At 42.6% G+C, this 21230-nt stretch overlaps 1 protein-coding gene across 5 annotated transcripts in view; it reads right to left on the minus strand.

The window, feature by feature from the left end:
- The window catches only part of NECTIN3 (nectin cell adhesion molecule 3), a 154353-nt gene that overhangs the window by 34305 nt on the left and 98818 nt on the right, over window positions 1-21230 (minus strand). For 3 of the 5 annotated variants that reach the window (XM_074998796.1, XM_074998788.1, XM_074998810.1), the window contains exons 6-7: window positions 18427-18565; window positions 14386-14470 (exon numbers count right to left, since the gene is read on the minus strand). In XM_074998796.1, coding sequence (XP_074854897.1) covers window positions 14386-14470; window positions 18427-18565 — 224 coding nt within the window. Of the gene's footprint in view, window positions 1-3664; window positions 3723-14385; window positions 14471-18426; window positions 18566-21230 lie in introns of all 5 variants that reach the window. The other 2 variants (XM_074998801.1, XM_074998781.1) reach the window with 1 other exon arrangement.

Consider the following 21230-nt stretch of genomic DNA (forward strand, 5'->3'; position numbering starts at 1 on the left):
CGGATACATCTGCTATGGCCATCCGAAGCAGGCATGGCCTCCCGGCAAGATTCACACTTCTTAAAGCCGGGGGATGACATTGTTAAAGCTCAACTCTGAGAGTCCTCAGGTGCTAAGAGCACACTTAACAGTCAGTCAATTTGATAACAACAACCATTGGCCTTTGGAGGCTTGACAAAAAAAAACTAGCGGGCCCGCCTGGAGGCGGCCGCTGCAGTCTTCAAAATAGTCTTTACTTTTAAACGAACTGTAACGAGGTAACTAAACTATAACAACTATATAACTGCTAACTATGAAATGTTGTAACTATTAATACAAGAAAAATAATATTTATCTGTCTCGGGCGCTGGAGCCGGAGAGGATTCCGTCTGCAGCCGTTGGTGGTTGAGAAGGAACTGGCAGGGACTGGATCGCGCACGTGACCGTAAGCGCGCAAAGAGCCGACGCGCATCGGCGCATGCGCTACCCGATGGAGACTGCTGAAGAATTTCCGAGCTGCGGCACCAGGGCAAGCCCGACACCTACTGTGGAGCACCCACAGGGACCACTCGAAGAAGAACAAATGCTTTACTGAATCTAGATATACCACATCTACCGCTTCCCCCTTATCTACATGGTTCATTATTCTATCAATAAGGATAAGCATTCTTTTCCATGAATCAAAATAATAAAGAGGATCTGTGCGTCAATTTTATGAACATTATATGCCATCTAATCACAACGAGTCCGCTAACTTACTTAGACTATTCTATATCTCCATGAAATTAAATCAATGCAGGTTGTTATTGGGAAGACAATAGCTCCCAAACATCCTAAAATAGATCTGAAAGACAGTAAGGAAAGCTATTAAGGGGACTATATTCTGACTAGCTCCAAGAATGCTTTTTTTAGTCAGAATCAGAATAATAGGATTGGAAGAACCTTAAGATGTTCCTGCACTCATGGAAGGACCAAGCACAATCTAGATTATGCATGAGAAATGTTTGCCTAACCTGCTCTTAAAATCTTCCATTGACAGAAATCCCATAACCTCCATAGACAATTTATTTCCAGTGCTTAAGTACAGTGACAATACATTCCCCCCCATGCCCCCCATATTCAATCTAAACCTCCCCTTGATGCAATTTAATCCCATTACCTCTCACCCAATCTTCAGAGGTCAAATGGAACAATTCTTCTCCCTCCTCTTGATAACTTTGCATATATTTGACAACTTATGTCCTCTGTCTCCTCTTCAGACTAAATAGATTTTTTCCCCCAATCTGCCCTCATGGGTCATGTTTTCTAGACCTTTAATCATTTGTTACTCTTCCCTGGACCTTCTCCAATTTGTCCATATCTTTCCTGAAATGTGAGGCCCTCATTGTGGCTTTATCAGTAAGGAGTAGAGTGCAAGAATTACTTTTCACTTCAGACCATTTCTCCAGTTTGTCCATAGAATTTTCAATTTTAATGGTATCCTGCACTTGAAACCCCTTCCACCTTGGTGTTATCTGCAAATTTTATAAGAGCACTCTGTCATTCTCTAAAACAGCGATGAAGATAATGAACAGCATAAAGGCCTATAAATAATTTTCAAGTGACTTGGTACGTGGGAAGAGGGAAGATGATCAAAAGCATGAGGCAGTGGGGACTTGTTTGTGAGCAAAGCAAACTGTCAATTAGAGCCCCAACAAGTCTTGGGGCTTCTGTAGGAAGCTCAGATGTATCCTATTTTTCATTTGAAATATGGATAGACTCCTGGTAAGCAAAACATGCATATACTGTATTCATTATTTTAAAGTCCTTTTTGTCTGAAATATTTTGGTTCTGAACAATTTTGCTTTAAGATACCTTTCTGATCAATGGATACAAGTGGTCTTAGAGCCCAGTGGTAAGGAACTGTCAATGCTAAATGTTAGTTGCATCTGCTGGGGTTAATACAGCTATTACCAGGGGATCATTATGTTCAGTCAGAGTGGGAGAAACACATGAATCCTCCTCCTTATGAGTGATGACATCATGTTGATACCTCTCAGGGAGGACTCACAGATCAGGTGGAATAAAGGAGGCAAGTTAGCTTGGTCATAGTGACTACAATTACACAGTAAAACTGAACAGCAGAAATGTAGCACTCTAAAGATGAACAAAGTGATTTATTCGGTGATGAGCTTTCATGGGACAGACTCACTTCTTCAGATCAATAGTATGTCAGTACAGACCGACATCTACAATTAGAGGTCCCAGAAAAACCTGCAGTAAAAACTGACAAGTCAAGTGCACAGAACTGAAGGGGGGCATGGAGTGAAGGGTGTTAAGTGTCTTGCCTGAGATAACTATGAGCATCGAAGGAAGGGGAGCAGCCCTTGTAACGCGTGAGGTAACTGTTCTCTGACAATAGTCAGATGTGACACAACACACGGTATGAACTCCAGTTCACAAGTTTTACTCAGTAAAACTGAGTAAGACATCAGAAGAGCAACTGATATCTCAATACTAACTCTGCATTACTTGCATATATAAGCTGGCTAAGCAAAAGCAAATTATGTGCGCCCTGGAAGTCTATTAAGACAGCTCCCCCACAGCCCCACAACACCAAGGCATGTAGAATATTTCTGCACTGCAAACCAAAACTCATCAGGCTGAAACTCAGAGCACAGATCAATTGACTTGGGCTCCTCAGGGTAAAAATAGCTTTGTCAACATTTGGACTTGAGCTGTAGTCTGAGCTCTGAGACCACCCAGCTTTGCCTGATTTCAGAGACCAGGCCCCCACCTGAGCCCAAAAATTCACACTTCTACTTTCAGCCTGACAGCCCAATGTCAATTGACTTGGTACACTGGCTTTTTCTTTCATGTAGACACATCCTGCATCAACCTAGAAATAAAAGGGTAGCAAATTTTTCATCTCACCTGAACAGTTATTACCTACTCTCAACTAAGCTGCAGTAGTGTGTGCTATGTGGACAGGGACAAGTCACAGAAGGGTAGAAGTGCAATACGTCAGACAGTGTTTTCTTTAACCAAAAGAGCTTATGCTCAAATAAATCCATTAACCTTTATGGAAACACAGGACTCATTGTTTATCCCACTTATTTTATTCTTCAGTAGGTTCTTCACCCCTACCTTAGTTCACTCTACCAGTGAACTCCCCCCAGCTCATACAAGCCTTACCCCACTCCCTGCAGCTCCAATCCCCCTGGTCTGACCCCCCACTGCCAGCCCTGCAGCCTATATTTCCCACAGCCCCACAGCTTGACCCCCCCCCCCCCCACCAGCCCCATGGCTCCAAACCACGGCAGCCTGATGCCCCTGCCGGCCTGGTGGCCAGACCCCCGCTGCCACTTAACACCGCCCTGCAGCCCTAAACCGCGGCAGCCACACCACTTTACCTGCCCCAGAGCCTGACCTCCCCTGCAGGCCCCACAGCCTGTTCCCACGGGCGCTTGTACTCCCCATGGCCAGACCCCCCTCCTGCCACCTGTACCCCCACCCCCGCCAGCCCCAACCCCCCTTATTGGCCTGCAGCCAGAACACTCCTGCTGCCTGACCCTCCTCCCCATCAGCCCCAAACCATGGCAGCCTGAACCCCCCACCCCCACACACCAGATTTTAACCCTCCCTCCCACTCTCAGCCCCAAACTACCCCCAGCCTTTAACCCTCCCCAACCCAAGGATCACTCACCTTTCAAAAGCAGCGCCACCTGCTGCCACTCCTTCCCCAAGTTAGGAGCCCTAGGAACCTATCAGAGACATTTACATATAATTTTATAGGAATGTAGTGTGTCTCTTACGAGTTTCTGCCTACGAGCAGAAAGTTAGGAACCAGCTTTGCTCATATAGTGAGGGATGAGTGTATTGGCATACATCACAAGTTTGATTACTACCCTCCTGCACATAGGCAGCTGAATTTCGTGTGTTCAACTGCTAATTTAAAAGCACAGTAGTTGAATTAATAAATGAGAAGTCTAAAACTTGTGTTCATTTTTAATTTCCAATCAACATTTCAAGTGAACGCTGCCATTAGATTACTCATTTTATTATTTAACTGTTATTCTTTATGCACTGACAAGATTCAGTGTTCTGTTTCTAATTTAAAAATCAACATTTTAAGGTTTACAGTGGGTATTTTTCAAAAATAAACTGTTACAGCAGCAGATGGACCCATTATCAATGCAAGACATGACAGCACATTTAAAATTTAGAGAACTTGTAAAAGGAGTTTCATCTTCACAGCACTGACCCATCTATAATTATAATAAAAGGTGATTTACTATTTTAAGATTCTAACCAATTAACATCAGAATTCAGTTACTTGAGAAATGTGCTTTAGTTAGTAATGTAACAATTAAATGTTGAAGAGAGGATGCTGATGAAGAAAGTGAAAGGTTACCACTTCCTCAAACTGTCAATTCATAATCCACATCCTTAAATGATTTCTGTGTAAAGCACATGCTGTGAAGCTTCCTGTCATTTTCTTTAATTTAGCCTAACAGTCCTGCTATTAATTTGTTGAGCCTCAGCTAATAAATACTATGCTTTTTGCACTTTTAGCACCTACATTTGATTCAGGGTCTACATTTAAAATACCCATAAACACAGTCTGTAAACTGCATGAGATTGAATTACTTATTTATATTAAGCTCAAGGTCCCAGGGCAGCATCTAAAAAGAGAAAATTTCTCACCACCCTTCTTAGATGTCCATGTCCATCAAACAAATCAAAGTGAAATTAATGTTTCTAAATCTCAACACATCACCACTTTCTATACAACAAGATATCCTCTGGCACCTTATAGACTAACATATTTTGGAGGATAAGCTTTTGTGGGCAAAGACCTTCTTCGTCAGATGCATGAGTCGGATGGGGGTTTTCAGGAGTATTGAAACGGGGGTGCCAGTAAAAGGGAGGGCCATAGTTGACCAGGTCTATTCAGTGAGGGTGGAAATGGCCCATTATCAGTAGTATACACCAAGAGAGGAGAAAACAAGTCAGATCAGTCAGGGGAGATGTGGCCCATTGTCAGATTCTAATGTGGAGATGTGACTATCCAGAGCAGAGAAGCTCTGTTTAATCCTTGGTTGATAGAGTCAAATTTGCAAATGAATTGCAACTCAGATTTCTCTCCCCATTTTATTTTTGAATTTTATTTTTGTTGTAGGACTGCTACTTTTAAATCTGTTACTGAGTGTCCAGGGAGATTGAAGTGTTTGCCAACTTCCTGGACACTACTGCGCACTTAAGCGATGGTCACATAAATACCACCCTACACCGAAAACCTACAGATCGCTATGCTTATCTACATGCCTCCAGCTTCCATCCAAAGCACACTACACGATCCACTTTATACAGCCAGGCACTAAGGGACAACTGCATTTGTCTCTTTCTGACAGATTGGAGCAAACATCTACAAGACCTTCACCAAGCTTTCCTCAAACTATAATACCCACCTAAGGAAATGAAGAAACAGATTAACAGAGCCATTCAGGTACCCAGAAGCCATCTGTTACAAGACAGGCCTCACAAGGAAAACATGAGAACACCACTGGCCATCACATACAGCTCCCAGCTAAAGCCTCTCCAATGCATCATGAGTGATCTACAATCCATCCTGAACAATGATCCTTCACTCCCACAGACTTTGGGAGGCAGGCCTGTCCTTGCCTACAGACAGCCTGCTAACCTTAAACAAATCCTCACCAGCTACTATACACCACAACACAGTAACTCTAAACCTGGAACCAATTCCTGCAACAAACCTCACCGCCAACTCTGCTCACATATCTACACCAGCGATATCATCACAGGACCTAACATCAACCATACCATCAGGGGCTCCTCTACTTGCACATCTACTAATATAATATATGGCATCATGTGCCAGCAATGCCCCACTGCAATTTACATTGACCAAACTGGACAGTCGCTGCGTAAAAGACTAAATGGACATAAATCAGACATCACGAACGGTAATGTACAGAAACCTGTGGGAGAGCACTTCAATCTCCCTGGACACTCAGTAACAGATTTTAAAGTAGCAGTCCTTAAATGAGGAAATTTCAAAAATCAAAAGGAGAGAGAAATCTCTGAGCTGCAATTTATTTGCAAATTTAACTCCATAAACCAAGGATTAAACAGAGACTGGGAGTGGCTGGCCCTTTACAAAAGCAGCTTCTCTTCTCTGGATATTCACACCTCCACATTAGAATCAGACAAGGGGCCACATCCCCATCACTGATCTGACTTGCTTTCTCCTCTCGATGTAGGTAGGCAGGCATCCTTCGATCCCAAGGGATCATGGGTTTGCACCCCAGCTGGACTGATTCGAGCTGCGTCTTCTCTGGCTGTGCAATCCAATCCGGGAGCGGCAGTCCTTTCCGCACTGTGAGTGGCAGTAGGCAGATGTCGCTCTGGTATCACGGGCACGGATCTTCCTGAGGGCTCTCCTGTCTTCCGCTTCCTTCACCAAGGTAGTTTCATACATAGCAAGAGCTTCCTTCACTCCCTGTTTCCAGGCATGCCTGTCTGAGGCGAGTGAATGCCAAGTGTTTGCACTGATACAGAGAGCGCTGAGGTCACGCTTGCATGAGTCCTTGTAGCACAATTTAGGTCACGCTTTTGGTCTCTTTCCAGATGCCAGTTTGCCGAAGAGGAGGTCCTTCGGTATTCGGCCATTCGTCGTGCTTGAGACATGGCCCAGCCAGCGCATATGCCTCTGTTTGAGAAGGGTGAACATGGAGGCAGTGCCTGCCCTCTCAAGCACTGTGCTACTGGGGACCTTGTCCTGCCATGAGATACTGAGTATGCGCCTAAGGCAGCGCATGTGGAATGTGTTGAGCCGCTGCTCTTGTTTTGAGCGCAAAGTCCATGTTTCAGTGGCGTACAGCAGTGTGCTCAAAACACAGGCTGTGTAGGACTGCACCTTGGTGTGTACAGTGAGCTTATTGTTAGCCCATACTCTCTTCGTCAGCCTGGAGAACATTGTGGTGGCTTTTCCAATGCGCTTGTTGATCTCGCTATCAAGTGACAAGTTGTCCGGGATCGTCGAGCCTAGGTACGCGAACTCATGGATGACTTCCAGTTCGTAGTCTAGCATGTTGATAGATGGCTCATTACCCACATTTTGGCCCATCACCTGGGTCTTCTTTAAGCTGACTGTGAGGCCAAATTCCATACATGCATCCACAAAGCGAGTTATGAGTGACTGCAGTTCCTGCTGAGTGTGAGCAGCAATAGCTGCATCATCAGCAAAAAGGAACTCCCTTAGACACTGCGTAAGCACCCTGGTCTTCGTTCTAAGCCTCGACAGTTTGAAGAAGTTGCTGTCTGTTCTCGTGCGGAGAGAGATGCCCTCTGCAGCAGTTCCGAAGGCACATTTGAGCAAAACTGCAAAAAGGAGATGCCGAACAGTGTTGGAGCCAGCACACACCCCTGCTTCACTCCGCTGAGAATCTCAAAGGGTTTGGATGTGGATCCGTCGTATATGACGATCCCCTTCATGCCTTCATGGAAGGCCCTAATAATACTGAGCAGAGGTGGGGGACAGCCGATCTTGGCCAGAATCGCGAACAGACCTTTTCTGCTGACGAGGTCAAATGCCTTGGTCAGGTCGATGAAGGCAATATACAGAGGTTTGTTCTGCTCCTTGCACTTTTCTTGTAGTTGCCTAACAGAAAACCATGTCTATGGTGGACCGTTCAGCCCTGAACCCATACTGAGACTCAGGGTAGACTCTCTCCGCAAGAACACCGAGCCTCTTCAGAGCAACACGTGCAAATAGCTTTCCCATGGTACTGAGAAGGGAGATGGGAAGCCTCCAGAAGATACCAGGGAACATGGTGTTGGCTTCACAATCAGAAACAGCCTAGTTGGCTCAGTCATACCACCAAATGTGGGAACTGAGAGAATGCTGAAAATCCAGCTTCAAACACCAGTGGGCATGGTCAACATCTTCAGCGTCTATGCGCCTACTTTAACTTCTGCCCAGGAACTTAAGGACAAGTTCTATGATGAACTTAGCATTGCCATCACTGAGGTACCTTCCCATGAGCCGCTATTCATCCTTGGCAACTTCAATGCCAGAGTTGGCAGTGATCACCACGGCTGGCTATCCTGTCTGGGACAGTTTGGAAAAGGGAAGATGAATGAAAACGGACAGCGCCTCCTTGAACTCTGCTCCCAACATGACCTCTGTGTAACCAATACCTTCTTCAACGTCAAACCCCAGCACAAAGTTTCGTGGCTACACCCAGGATCAAGACATTGGCTTGACCTCATCCTCACCAAACGCAGCTGTTTAGGTAATGTCAGGGTGACACGTAGCTACCACAGCGCATACTGTGACACTGACCATTTGCTTGTGTGTAGTAAGGTGCACATCCAGCCACGAAGATTCTTTTGCTCCAAAAAGGAAGGGAGGCTGCGCATTGACACTGGCAAGACTCATGACCCTTCAAAAGTATGCGAGTTTGTCCAAGCACTTGAAGAGGCCTTGCCCCGCCCGGACAACACTGATATCAGCAAGAGATGGGAACATCTATAACACTGCAATATCTACCTTTGGGAAGAAGACAGTCAAGTCTGCTGATTGGTTTGAAGCCCACACTGAAGTGCTGACGCCCCTGATTGAGAAGAAGAGACAGGCACTGGCTGCATACAGGTCCTCTCCCAGTGAGGTGAACCTGCAGGCGCTCTGGTCTGCTCGGAGTCAAGTGCAGCAGGTAGCTCGACGGTGAGCCAAACGATTACTGGCTCCAACTCTGCTCCAAGATTCAGCAGGCCGCAGACACTGGTAACATGCAAGGAATGCATGATGGGATCAAGCAGGCCATCGGTCCATCACAAAGAAAGATTGCCCCACTTAAGTCGGCCACAGGTGAGGTCCTGAAGGACGGAACCAAGCAGATGGAACACTACTCACAGTTGTAGGCCAGAGAGACCAGAGAGAGCCCTGAATGTGATAGAGCCTCTGCCCATCATGACTGAACTCGATGCTGAGCCCACCTTGGAGGACCTCAGTGACGCGCTACAAGCACACTCTTCTGAAAAAGCCCCAGGGAAAGACGGTATTCCCTCAGAAATCCTCAAATGCGCCAATGGTACCCTTGTTTCAGAGCTGCATGGAATACTTTGCCAATGCTGGAGAGAAGGCAGCGTACCACAAGATATGAGGGATGCTAACATCATTACTGTCTACAAGAACGAGGGTGACAAAAGCGATTTTAACAACTATCGTGGCATCTCTCTTGATGTATACTACTGATAATGGGCCAGTCCCACCTTGACTGAATAGACCTTTTCAGCTTTGGTCCTCCCTTTTACTGGGACTGCCCCCCTTTAAATACTCCTCTGAACCACCCCCCCCCCGACCCCATTCATGCATCTGACGAAGTGGGTCTTTGCCCATGAAAGCTTATGCTCCAAAATATCTGTTAGTCTATAATGTGCCACAGGCTTTCTTGCTCATCTCAAAAGATACAGATTAACACAGCTACCTCTCTGATACTTTTCACCATTTTTGTGTGTTTCAGTACAAATAGTCCAGAGCAAACAAAGAGACAGTCATGTATGTTCATTTCTGAAACAGGGAAAAGGACCACAATACTTTTTCATGCATCTGAAATGGTCCAAGTCAAAATACTTGGTCTCAAGGCGTGAAAGAACTCAGCTAGCTCACTTAAAGCAGCAGTATAAGAAATGAGGTAGATGGGGGCCTGCACTGCCTTTTAAGGAGTGGAATGGTTTCACCATTGCAAGACCTCTTGGGTACCATCTGCCCCAGCAACAATTTTTCAAGCAAGTTCAGAAGCTTGAGGCTGGGTGCCATATCACACACTTAGGAATACTAGGCAACCTCAACTAAGAAGTTGGTGGTTCTTAAATAATATAATGAGCCACTTTGGCAGATGCTAATGAGACGCTGCCATGAATATGCAGCATCTCATTAGCATAATGGCAGCTGTGCATGTTTTGAAAATGCCGCTTTCAAAATGCGCGCTGCTCATGAAGTCAGAGAACCTTCGAAAAGACCGCTGGACTTCAAAAGCCCCTACATCCCATTTGGTGTTGGGAAGAAGGGGCTGTCGAAGTCCAAGGGGTCCTTTAGTAAGGCCCCTGTCTACACGGGTGGCACGTGTTTCAAAAGCAGCACTTTCAAATTGTGCACAGCTGCCATTATGCTAATGAGGCACTTCACATTCATGTCAGCATCTCATTAGCATCTGCCGAAGTGGCTCACTATCATGCCCCTTTGGAAAGGAGGGGGCTAGTGTAGCCACAGCCTATGTGATTAGGCTGTGAAACTGCCTCAAGAAATTGAGGTCAAGAATGTTCACATTTCAAAACAGATGTGGACATTTACATCAACAAGATGCCTGTTTTCATAATTAACACATTTCGCAAGACACTAAACCTTAATGTTTACAGCAATCTCTATGAACTTTCAGGGTGAGACCAAATTTGGGGGGAGGGTGAAAATGACAAAGAAGCTTTCCTCAAGCTTACAATGTTACCTGCCTTAAGTTAACCAGGGAGTCCATAGTTCCATAATTACTCGGATTATTTAACTGTGGTGCAGGAAACACTGGGTTTTTACAGAAATTTTCCTCCAGGCAATTACTGAACAAAACTGTGGCATGTGTGAATTAAGCAGCAAACCTGCGTTCAGTGTGAAGGCTCAGATTTGTTTCAAGGCTGAAGTTTTTCTGGCACAAGAAAATAAGCTCCAATTGCACTCATACAAAACTAAGATGAACAAGACTAGCTAAAAATCTTGCCAGATTTGGCACTGTTGTAAGAAATAAGGGTTTCGCCAGTAAGTGACCTAATACCAACTACTTTTTGCCCAATTCTCCATCACTGTTTTCTTCCCCAATGACTAAATGTAGTGCCTTGCTTGTTGAACAACAACAGAGTGGTAGCTGCGTTAGTCTGTATTCTAACATAACAAAAAAACCAAAAACAAAACAGCTGTGGCACTTCATTTTGTTAGTCTTTAAAGTGCTACATGACTGCTGGTTTGTTTTGTTAGAATACACACTAACATGGCTACCTCTGTTACTTCCCTTTCTCCCCATTTCACTTAAATAGAAAGTTATAAAAGATGCCTCACCACTTCACTTAAAATACAAAACAATCTCTCCCCCTGTAACACAAAACTAGACCCCTGATTATGTCAGGCTGTCCTGCATATTCTCTCTAGCCCAGCAGTTCTCAAGCTTTTCCAGATGGGGACCCATTTTGACAATTCAGGAAGGCAATTCAAAAAATGGCAGGGAAGGAGAGGAAGCAGTGCCATAACTGGCTAACTTTGCACCTGAGCTAAGAATACAAAATTGTGCCCTCTCATATTTATATATTTAGTTATTCCGTAAAAAAGGGAAGATATATTCAAATAACAACACTTTATTTTTATAGTTTATTATTTTATTGTTATACTTAATCTGAGCTGTGGTGGGGGAAAGACTCGTACTCAAACTGCTCCCCCCTGCCCCCAGCTTAAACCCCACACTCAGAGGCTGGGGGGGAGTCACAAACAAAAAAAAAAAAAAAAAAAAAAAAACACTGAGAAATCAGCTACTTAGAAGGGCGGGGCAAAAGGAGGGGGAAGAGAGAAGGGGGTGTGAAAATTACTGCCAGAGACTATTAAGTGGCTTGCCTGGATCACTACGAATATTGAAGAAACAGAAGCAGTCTTTGTAATGCGTAAGGTGGCAGAGGGGTCCAACTTTTTTTTTTCACCAAGTGCCACAGGGCAATTTTTTAAACGTTCCAGGGGCTGAACACAAAATAGCCCCAAGTCACCGCCACCACCACCACCACCACCACCACCCCCCCCAGCCTTAGACCCCCTCCTGCAGCCCCAAACTGCCCCATCTGTAGACCCCCCCATCCCTAAACTGCTCCCATCCTTATATCCCCCTCCCTCCGCAGCCCTAAACAGCCCCAGCCTTAGACACTCCCCATCCTCCTGCTGCCTCTTCACTGAAGCTACTAGGCTGGGCAGCTCCCCCAGCCCTCCTGCTCCCAGTAGGTAACAGTCGTTCAAACCAATTAACTCAAGTATTAAGCTTTCAGCACCTAGGCATAAAGTAATTGCTATATCTAGTAATATATAGCTGTCTAAGGCAGCAAGCAGCGTTAAGAAACTGGAAATGGCTTCTTTAACAGCCACATGCAGCTCAGAACTGCCCAGCTGGTGACCTTTACCAAATCTAATGGCGACCCATAGTTTGGGAATCCCTGCTCTAACCCCATTATGGTAAAATGGGCAGCCAATATTTAAACAGCAGTATCTTGCATTTCAAAGTTCTCTTGCTTTATATGGTCATTTAAGAGGAAGGAATTATAGAAAAGTTTCAGCCAACAGACAACTGGTGAAGTATTTTACGTACCTACATTACAATGGCTGTTGATAAACTTCATTAAATATTATGGGGACCAAACACTGAACTGAAGCCCAGATAAGAGCAATCCTAGAGTGAAACTAGAGTCAATGGTTTTCCTGTCATTGACTTTAAAAAGAGACCTAAATTATATTCCTAGACTTTGAGGCTCAAAATCCTCATCCAGCCTCAGGTTTTGAGGATCAGAACACCTAATTTGTTGGGCACAGTGCACTACATGAAGTGAAATAGTAATGGTCTGCACCGAAGATGCTTTCAGTTATGAACGTTACAATTAGCTACATTATGCTCCCCAACATAGAACAAACCTCTCTAGTAAATGAAGTCAATCAAGTCTGATCCCAAAGTTGACTAGTTCAACTATGATAAAGGAGCACCCAATAGGTACTCAATAGCTTATGCCTTTTCCCCCCATCACAGAAGCCAACCACCTAGGCACTTCTGGTACAGGAAAACTTAGCACAGCCACTATATGCTAAGTTAACAGGATGGTGACTGCTGTGGTTCTTCCAAGTCAGGGGGGCAATATTAATTCATCTGAGCAAGGAAGCTTACATTCACAAGCCATTAATACATCTAACAGTGAAATTCTGTCACCATCTTTCAGGTACATTAAAAGAATCTGGAGCATAGAACAGCCAACTAGCATTTACAAATTAGTTTACTGTAGAGCAGTTATGGCGGTTGAGTTTAATACATGCCAATGTCAGCAAATTATTGTATTGCCATACAAAATTAATATACCAGACTCTGAGAAATCAAATATTTAACTAAAATTACACTCAATACTTCAGTAAAATTGTTGCTTAAGTTTAAATCAACTTCATGTTGCAGAAACCCAGCTTTTAGTCAATTTGCATTACAAAAAGCTGTACATTTAACAATGAACTATTAAATTCGAACATATTAGTTAGCACATGCTTGTTCTGTTTTCACTTACCTCATCATCATCTCAGCACCCATTGGTGTCTGATGCCTCTCTCAATATTTGCTTCCATCTTTCCCTGTCCAGCACAGTGGCTTTGTTTCTGTAGACTAGCTCCGTACCAAATCTACTATATCATCTACCCACTCTCTGTAGTGTCTACCTCTCCTATTTGACCTGTCCATTATGCCAAATACCAGGATCTTGATTTTTCATTCATCATTCATTCTGGAAATACGTCCGAACAGCTGTAACTTGCATTGCATAACCTTCTGCAGTAGTATCAGAGAGGCAGCCATGTTAGTCTGTAGCTTCGAGAACAAGTAGTCTTGTGGCACCTTATAGACTAACAGATATTTTGGAGCATAAGCTTTCATGGACAAAGACCCGCTTCATCAGAGGCATGAGTGGACCCCACTCTTTAAATAACCCTCTGAAACCAACCCGCCCCCACTCATGCCTCTGATGAAGCTGGTCTTTGGCCACAAAAGCTTATGCTCCAACATATCTGTTAGTCTATAAGGTGCCACAAGACTTCTTGTTGTTCTCTTCTGCAGTAGGTTCTCTTCTGGCTGTACCTTCCTATATAATCCTTCATTGGTGACTTCTCCATCTATCCTGTTCTGAAGATCATTCTATAACACCACCTCCCAAACGCCAATATTCTTCTCTTCAAGTCCTTTGTTATCACCCATGTCCCACACCGTGCAACTCAATACACATTTTCAAGATGCTCAGCTTTTTTCCTAAGCTAATCACTTTACTTTTCCAGACCCGATCCATCACCTTTAAACTTGCTCTTGCTTTTGCTATTCTAGTTGCTATTTGTCTTACAGTCTAGATCATATATTATGTTGCTCCCCAGATATGTGAACTTCTCTACGTTCTTTAGTTCAATCCCATCTACACTGATCTTCCTTCTTATCTCCAAATACCATTGTTTTTGTTTTATTGATGTTCAGTCTGTATCGCTTCCCTTCCTCATTTAGTACCTGCACCATTTTCACTAGCTTCTCCTCATCTTCCTGAATAATAACCATATCATCCGCAAACCTCAAGTTGTTTAACTTCACTTACCTGCGGAATGACTTCTTTCTGAGGCACAGATAGGACTCTTTCCTCATATGACGGTGGTGGTTTGTGTGTGGGTGGAAGATCAATCCTGCATTAAAAGATCATAGTTTGACTTGCCATACTTACGAAGACTACATGAACAATCCTGTCAACATTGCCCATAGTAAAACCTTCATAGAAAGATTAACCACATCAAAAAGTGGTCTGGATATATATGCTACAGATTTTGTGTTTCCTTTCACCACAAAGAGAATTACAATGAAATTGAGTTTTGTAAACATAACCTTGGTAACCATACATTACATCCACAGTCATATTCTTTAATTCTAGTTATTCTTCACAAGTCATGTGAAGTTTACAATCAGATTTGCATGAGGCGTTTATTCTGATAAATGGTCAGGTACAGAAAAGAGTACTATTTATTGAAACAAAGGGAATTTTGTTTCTTCTTGGGAAAACATGTTTAAAATTATGGGAAAGAGCTAAGGGCACTACAAATATTCACTGTGACTAGCTAAATGTAATTGCATATTTGTAGCTGAAGCCTGGCCTCAGGAATTAGCAGAGGGAGACCTCATTTTTTGAAGAGAGGGTTAGAGAAGTAACAATAATTGGACTGAAAACAGGACATTTGCGCTAAATAAATCAAGTATATAGGTCAGTAGGCTAAAAAGCATGTCTGAGCAGACTAACGTAAGTAGAACACATGAGGAACTATTTGTTATGAACTACGTAATGGGATAAAATAAGCTAGGAATGTAGAGATGAGGTAGAGACACAAACTGTGGCGAGAGCATGCACCTTACATGCTGCAGTGATTGTTTTCCAGTTTCCAAGTCAATACACAAAATTTGTGATGTAGTGTGCAGTAAATGCAGAGATAAGCACAATATATCAAGTGAAAGGGTTTCTGTGTAACCGTAGAGTTGTGATGTGCCCTTTTTTCTTGCCTCTGCATTTGAGTCTGATAACTCAGAAAAGCACTTTTTGTCCAGTAAAAATACCTGCATAACGCAAGCTAGAGTAGAACTGAATTTCTGAAAAGCTAACTAACTATAGAAGTTATTGAATATTTCATTACATTTTCAAGTGTTTGGATGTTTATAAGGCTAAACTGGTTTGATGTTGATACTGTGATTTAACGTTATCCTATATTCTATACCTCAACGTCAACATTTTTTACTTTTTACTCGTTATTTCAAAGACAACCTTGTCTCTTCCTTTAGGCTTTGGTCAGTTTCTATCAACTCCTAAATGTTAGTTGGCTTTATTATTTCTAAAACAACAATTGTTTCAACATTAATTGGCAACAAGCATAGACTTTTAAAACCACTAACCAGTTACAGTTTGAATACAGGTTTCTTTAAACACTAAGGTAGTATGCTCATGTGATTTATGTCAACTTACTAAGACAGTGTCCTGAACCATGGTTTTAAAAATCCATTACAGATTTATCTTAATAAGTACTTCATGTAAAACAACACACGCTACTAAGTTATGGAGTAAGCACCTAAACCCCCTTTTAAGTTAGTTTTCCCAGTACTTATTTTACACAGCTGTAACATCAGCTGAACTGATCCCCCCCAACCCCCATGGTACCATCAGAGTACTCCAATGTTCAAGAACATGTTGTTTAATTACCAGTTACATTTGTTCTACTGAAGGACACATAATCAAATCCTTGTAGGTAACTTCTTTTTCACTTTAGGACTACTAAAAGGACAACTGTTTCACCACCACATCAGCAGAAATCTCAAAATGCATAAGAGGTAATTTTTACATGGTCTAATAACTCATTTTGATCACCTTTTCAACTGTTTACTGAAGCTCCCTCTTAGAAAGTGACTGTTTAATCATAAAAGCTGTCCCTCCGTTATTTCCTCATGTCCTATTAATCGTAACTAAATTGCTTCTTTAGTATTTCTATTTCAGAGAATGTGTAACTCCCTACTTGGAAGTGAGGAGGTTTCTTACTGCCATTCCACACAGAATTTTGCACTTACCTAGCTGCTGTTAGAACAAGCTACTACACCAAAACATTCATAATTTATACTATTGTGGAAAAAGAAATCCGATAAATGAACGCGTAGAAAAGTGACTCAAGAAGCCAAGTTTGTGATGTAAAATTTGCTATGTAGCTGTGATAATACTAAGTTGCATGCTTGTGAGATAAATGTTCTTTACTATTAGGAACATTATTTATTTGATTTTCCTGTTTGTTTTTGTGTACCAACTTCAACAGCTTCACCACTCTTTGATAGAGCCATAGAATCCAAGGACTGGAAGGTCATCTATTCCAGCCCCCGGCTTCAAGCAGGAACAACCCCAACTAAATCATCCCAGCCAAGACTTTGTCAAGCTGGGACTTAAAAACTTGTATGTATAGAGATTCCACCACCTCTCTAGGGAAAGCATTCCAGTGCTTCACCACTCTCCAGCTGAAATACTTCTTCCTAATATCCAACTTACACATCCCCCGCGAACTTCAGACCACTGCCCCTTGTTCTACCATATGTCACTGCTGAGAACAGCCTCTCTCCATCCTCTTTAGGGTCCCCCCCTTCAAGAAGCTGAAGGCTGCTATCAAATCACCCCTCACTATTCTCTTCTGCAAGCTAAATACACTCAAATCTCATTGCACTCCGCTGGACCCGCTCCAATGCATCCACATCCTCCTTTCTATACTGGGGGTGGGGTGGGGCCAGAACTGGATGCAATACTCAAGATGAGGCCTCATCAGTGCTTAGTAGAGGGGAATACTTTCTCTAGATCTGCTTGAAATGCTTCTCCTAATACACCCCAATATGCCATTAGCCTTCTTGGCTACAAGGGCACACTGTTGACTCATAGCCAGCCTCTCATCCACCATAATCCCCAGGTCTTTTTCCGCTGCACTCCTATTTGGCCAGTCGGCACCCAGCCTGTAACCATGCTTGGAATTCTTCCATCCCAAGTGCAGGACTCTGCACTTGTCCTTGCTGCACCTCATCAGATTTCTTTTGGCCCATGTTTTAACTTGAACAGATGTTACTCAGAGTATTGCATACTTGGTATAAGAATCCCAAGCATTGTTATAGGCTGGGGACCAACTGGCTTAGTGGCAGTACGATGGAAAGGGACCTAGGGGTTATGGTTGATGAAAGGCTGGATATCAATAAACAGTGTGCCCTTGTAGCCAAGAAGGCTAATGGCATACTTGGGTGCATTACGAGGAGCATTTCGAGCAGAGCTAGGGAAGTAGTTATTCCCCTCTATTCGGCAGTGGTGAGACCACATCTGGAATACTGAGTCCAGCTTTGGGCCTCCCCCCAGTATAAAAAGCATGTGTATTTACTGGAGCTGGTTCAGCAGAGGGCAACAAAAATGATTAAGAGGCTGGAGCACAAGACCTATGAGGATAGGCTGAGGGATTTGGGCTTGTTAAGTTTACAGAAGAAAGAACTTAGGGGGGATTTAATAGCAGCCTTCAACTTATTGAAGGGGAGCCCTAAAGAGGAGGGTGAGAAACTGTTCTCAGTGGTGTCAAATGGCAGAACAAGGAGGGAGAGGTGTAGGTTAGATATTAGGAAAAACTACTTCACCCGGAGGATGGTGAAACATTGGAATGAGTTGCCTAGAGAGGTGGTGGATTCTCCATCCCTCGAGGTTTTTAAGTCCCGGCTTGACAAGGTCCTGGCTGGGATGACTTAGTGGGCGTTGATCCTGCTTGAAGCAGGGGGCTCGACTAGATGACCTCCTGAGGTCCCTTCCAGCCCTATGATTCTGACACACTTCGGAACAAAAATAAACCTATTCTTCCCTTGGTAAGCAACCAGGCTTTTTCTAAGGAAAAGACACTTAAAATTAGTTTAACTAAGCATCTTTTCTTTTTCAAATGCTCAAAATTCCCCATTGTTTATTTTCTCAGAAACATTTTTCGGTTCAGAGATGGACTGTAGTAAAAACTCAAGTTTTGTTTTCGTATAAAAACTACAGTATGTAGGCAACTATACATACAAATACTTCATTTTTGTTGCTCCTAATTTAAGAAGCAAGGATACTTACACTTTGTCAAGATAGGATGGTCTCTTCTTCCTTGGAGTCAACAGCACTGTCACAAAGATGGTAATGATAAAGAGAGCAAGAACCGCTCCAATTACAGCCCCTGCTACAGCTACAGAAGATGTCTGCTTAAATGGCACATCTGTAACACAACGCACCACAGATTATCCTTTACAGATATTCTTGTTCTCCATCCTCACAAAGCTAGTCATTTAAGTGACATTTTGGAAACTATTCTATCTGTTTACATGATCATGCAAAAGCCATTTTTATAACGCAAGATGCTCTTTCCAAGTCTTAGTAATCAATGCCAGCTGCCCAGCAATCATTAACACTAAAGATTTTTCTGTAGATGTAAAAAAGGCAGTTTATGAATAAACAAGCTATTTCAAGCCTTTGAAATGAATTTAAAAAAAACCCAGCAAAAACAGTAAAAGCATGCTTTTTATTACTCTTTCAAACTTAAAAGGGCAGGGTAGTATACTCCAGTGGAAACTATTTTTTTAAACTACAGTGGGTTACAAAAACTGGAACAAAGCAAATTAGTTTTAAAGGGGGAAAAAACCAAAAGAGATTGCTTGGAGCAAGTAACGTGCAGAAATACTAATAAGATAACACTTACCAAAACCACACTTAATATCATGTCATCTTGAACTCCAAACACTTTTAGAAAGCATTAAGAATTTCAATGAGTAGTTTATTTTGACCAAGTTTTAATGAAATTGCTACCCTACACAGATTTCTCGGTTATTTGAGATTTCATTTAAATTTAAGGGATCCACAAGAACATTAAATATAAACTCTTATACGACAACTGACCATAACTACACTATTGACAAAATTTCAAATCCATGTTTATACCAAACAATAGCTTTCATCCATTTACCAAAAGTTTCAAGTCGTAACTACTATGGTTGTTTTCATCTAATCTGCCCACCATGTAATTTAGATGTGGTTGGAAGCTTCAAAAAAAAAAAAAAAAAAAAAAAAAAAAAAAATTTCAATAACTATTCATCATTCCTATAATAAGTATATCAAAGGTATCAGAGTTGGAAAAAAAATCTTCCATGGACTTTCAGCGCAAATGGTCAGGACTTAACAGTAAAACATAGCTAAATGTGAGCTTTGAGATTTGGCATTAGTTTATCCAAACAAGTCCCTATTAGTGAGCTGAAGTTAGGCTTTGTGTATCCTGTGCTACAGAAATGTCAGGTGGGGGTTGGTTGTTTTTAAGTCAGGAACACTCTTATCACGCTACACTAATTTCAATCAAACTGTATTAATTTACACATCCCACAGGAAGGTCCTTCTAGTTAATATTTCACACGGTTAAGTTTTACAGCCTTTTTACAGAACCATTTGGGCCACTACATTGTAGTTAAGGCTATAAAACAATTTCTGATGCAGCTGTACTTTACAAGCCATTGTCTCAAGTTTGTCTCCTTATCTTGCAAAGCCAGCATCTACATGAGTAGCTCCTGACAACAGAACAGCCCTTTTGCCTGACAAAACTCACCGAGGATACACACAGCTAAAGCACTTTGTCAAGTTTGTCAGCAAAATTCAACTGTTCAATTGGCAGCATTGTCCCTGTTCCCAGTAAGGAACAGTAAGTACCTCTATTGACAGTGTTTTGTCGACACAGGGCCTGTGTAGATAGTTCTGTTGACAGAGGGGGCCTCCAGTTCCTCAGGCAGCCTTGTTTGGAGAGCTTCTGGTCAGCAGGGCACAAACCCTGAAGCTGTGGATACCATACCTTCTTTTGAACTTTAAGACCTAAAACTGGGACAACTTGGCATTTCAGAGTTTGGCCGTCCACTATCCCATTGACTTTGTACAGCCTTGGGCAAACTATGATAAGTATGCTCCCATTCCAGTTTCCCAGACTTCCTGTTTAGCTTCATGTTCTGTTGCTATGTAAGACCTGGCTTCACACCCCTTATATTAACAGCATACAACTTCCTATGCTTGCTTGGGAGTGTACCACATGCCTACTGCTCATAGGTTGTGAGCCCTCCCCCAAGCCCACGCGTCCTGCTAATAATTTGTTTTTCATTGCTCCATCCTCGTTTTCCTCATCTCTTACCTATTAATTCAACACCTATTTTTCATCTCTATTCTGTGCCCTTCTCTGGTTCTCCATCTGTAAAGTCTGACAGGAATAAATATTCTTTAATCCCACAAGAGAGTGTCATTTTTTACCTCAAGGTTTAGCCTAATCATCAAGACCCTAATTGGTTTTAAGTTATTCCCCCAACCCAAACACCCAGCATACCAGTCTAATGCTTCTGATCCCTCATTCACCCACGAGTGTCACTGTTTGCAAAATCCAATTTTAAGGCGAAGACTCTATTTTTAAGTATGCTGTAGAATTAGGCAACAGTGAAATGCAAATTCTAATGGAACTGATAAGCAACTAGGATGTAACTCAAGACTTCAGAAAGAAAAAGTAAGATGCTACTGCTGAACTGCTTATGAGACTTGATAGAATTCTTTGCATAGGAAACTGCCGAGCAACACTTATTGAGATAAGCATTTTAGCCAGCCCGCTAGCTCTGAAAAGCCAAAGGACCCAAGTTCTGCTACTATTTTAGCTTCACACATTTAATTGTAAAAACACCAGAAATTCAAGGCTTGATGTTTAACATCCTTGTAGAACTGGTGAAACTAAGGTATTCTTGGTCAAGAGAATGTAAAAGCATAACCATTAAGGGTTTTGAGTTTGATTTCCTGGCCATTTTTGTTGCCCAGGACAAAATACAGAAATAAAAAAAATCTCATTATTGTAGATGAAACCTTACCAAACA

Source organism: Carettochelys insculpta, chromosome 1 (genome assembly GCF_033958435.1).
Source record: "Carettochelys insculpta isolate YL-2023 chromosome 1, ASM3395843v1, whole genome shotgun sequence".
Classification (NCBI taxonomy): Eukaryota; Metazoa; Chordata; order Testudines; family Carettochelyidae; genus Carettochelys; species Carettochelys insculpta.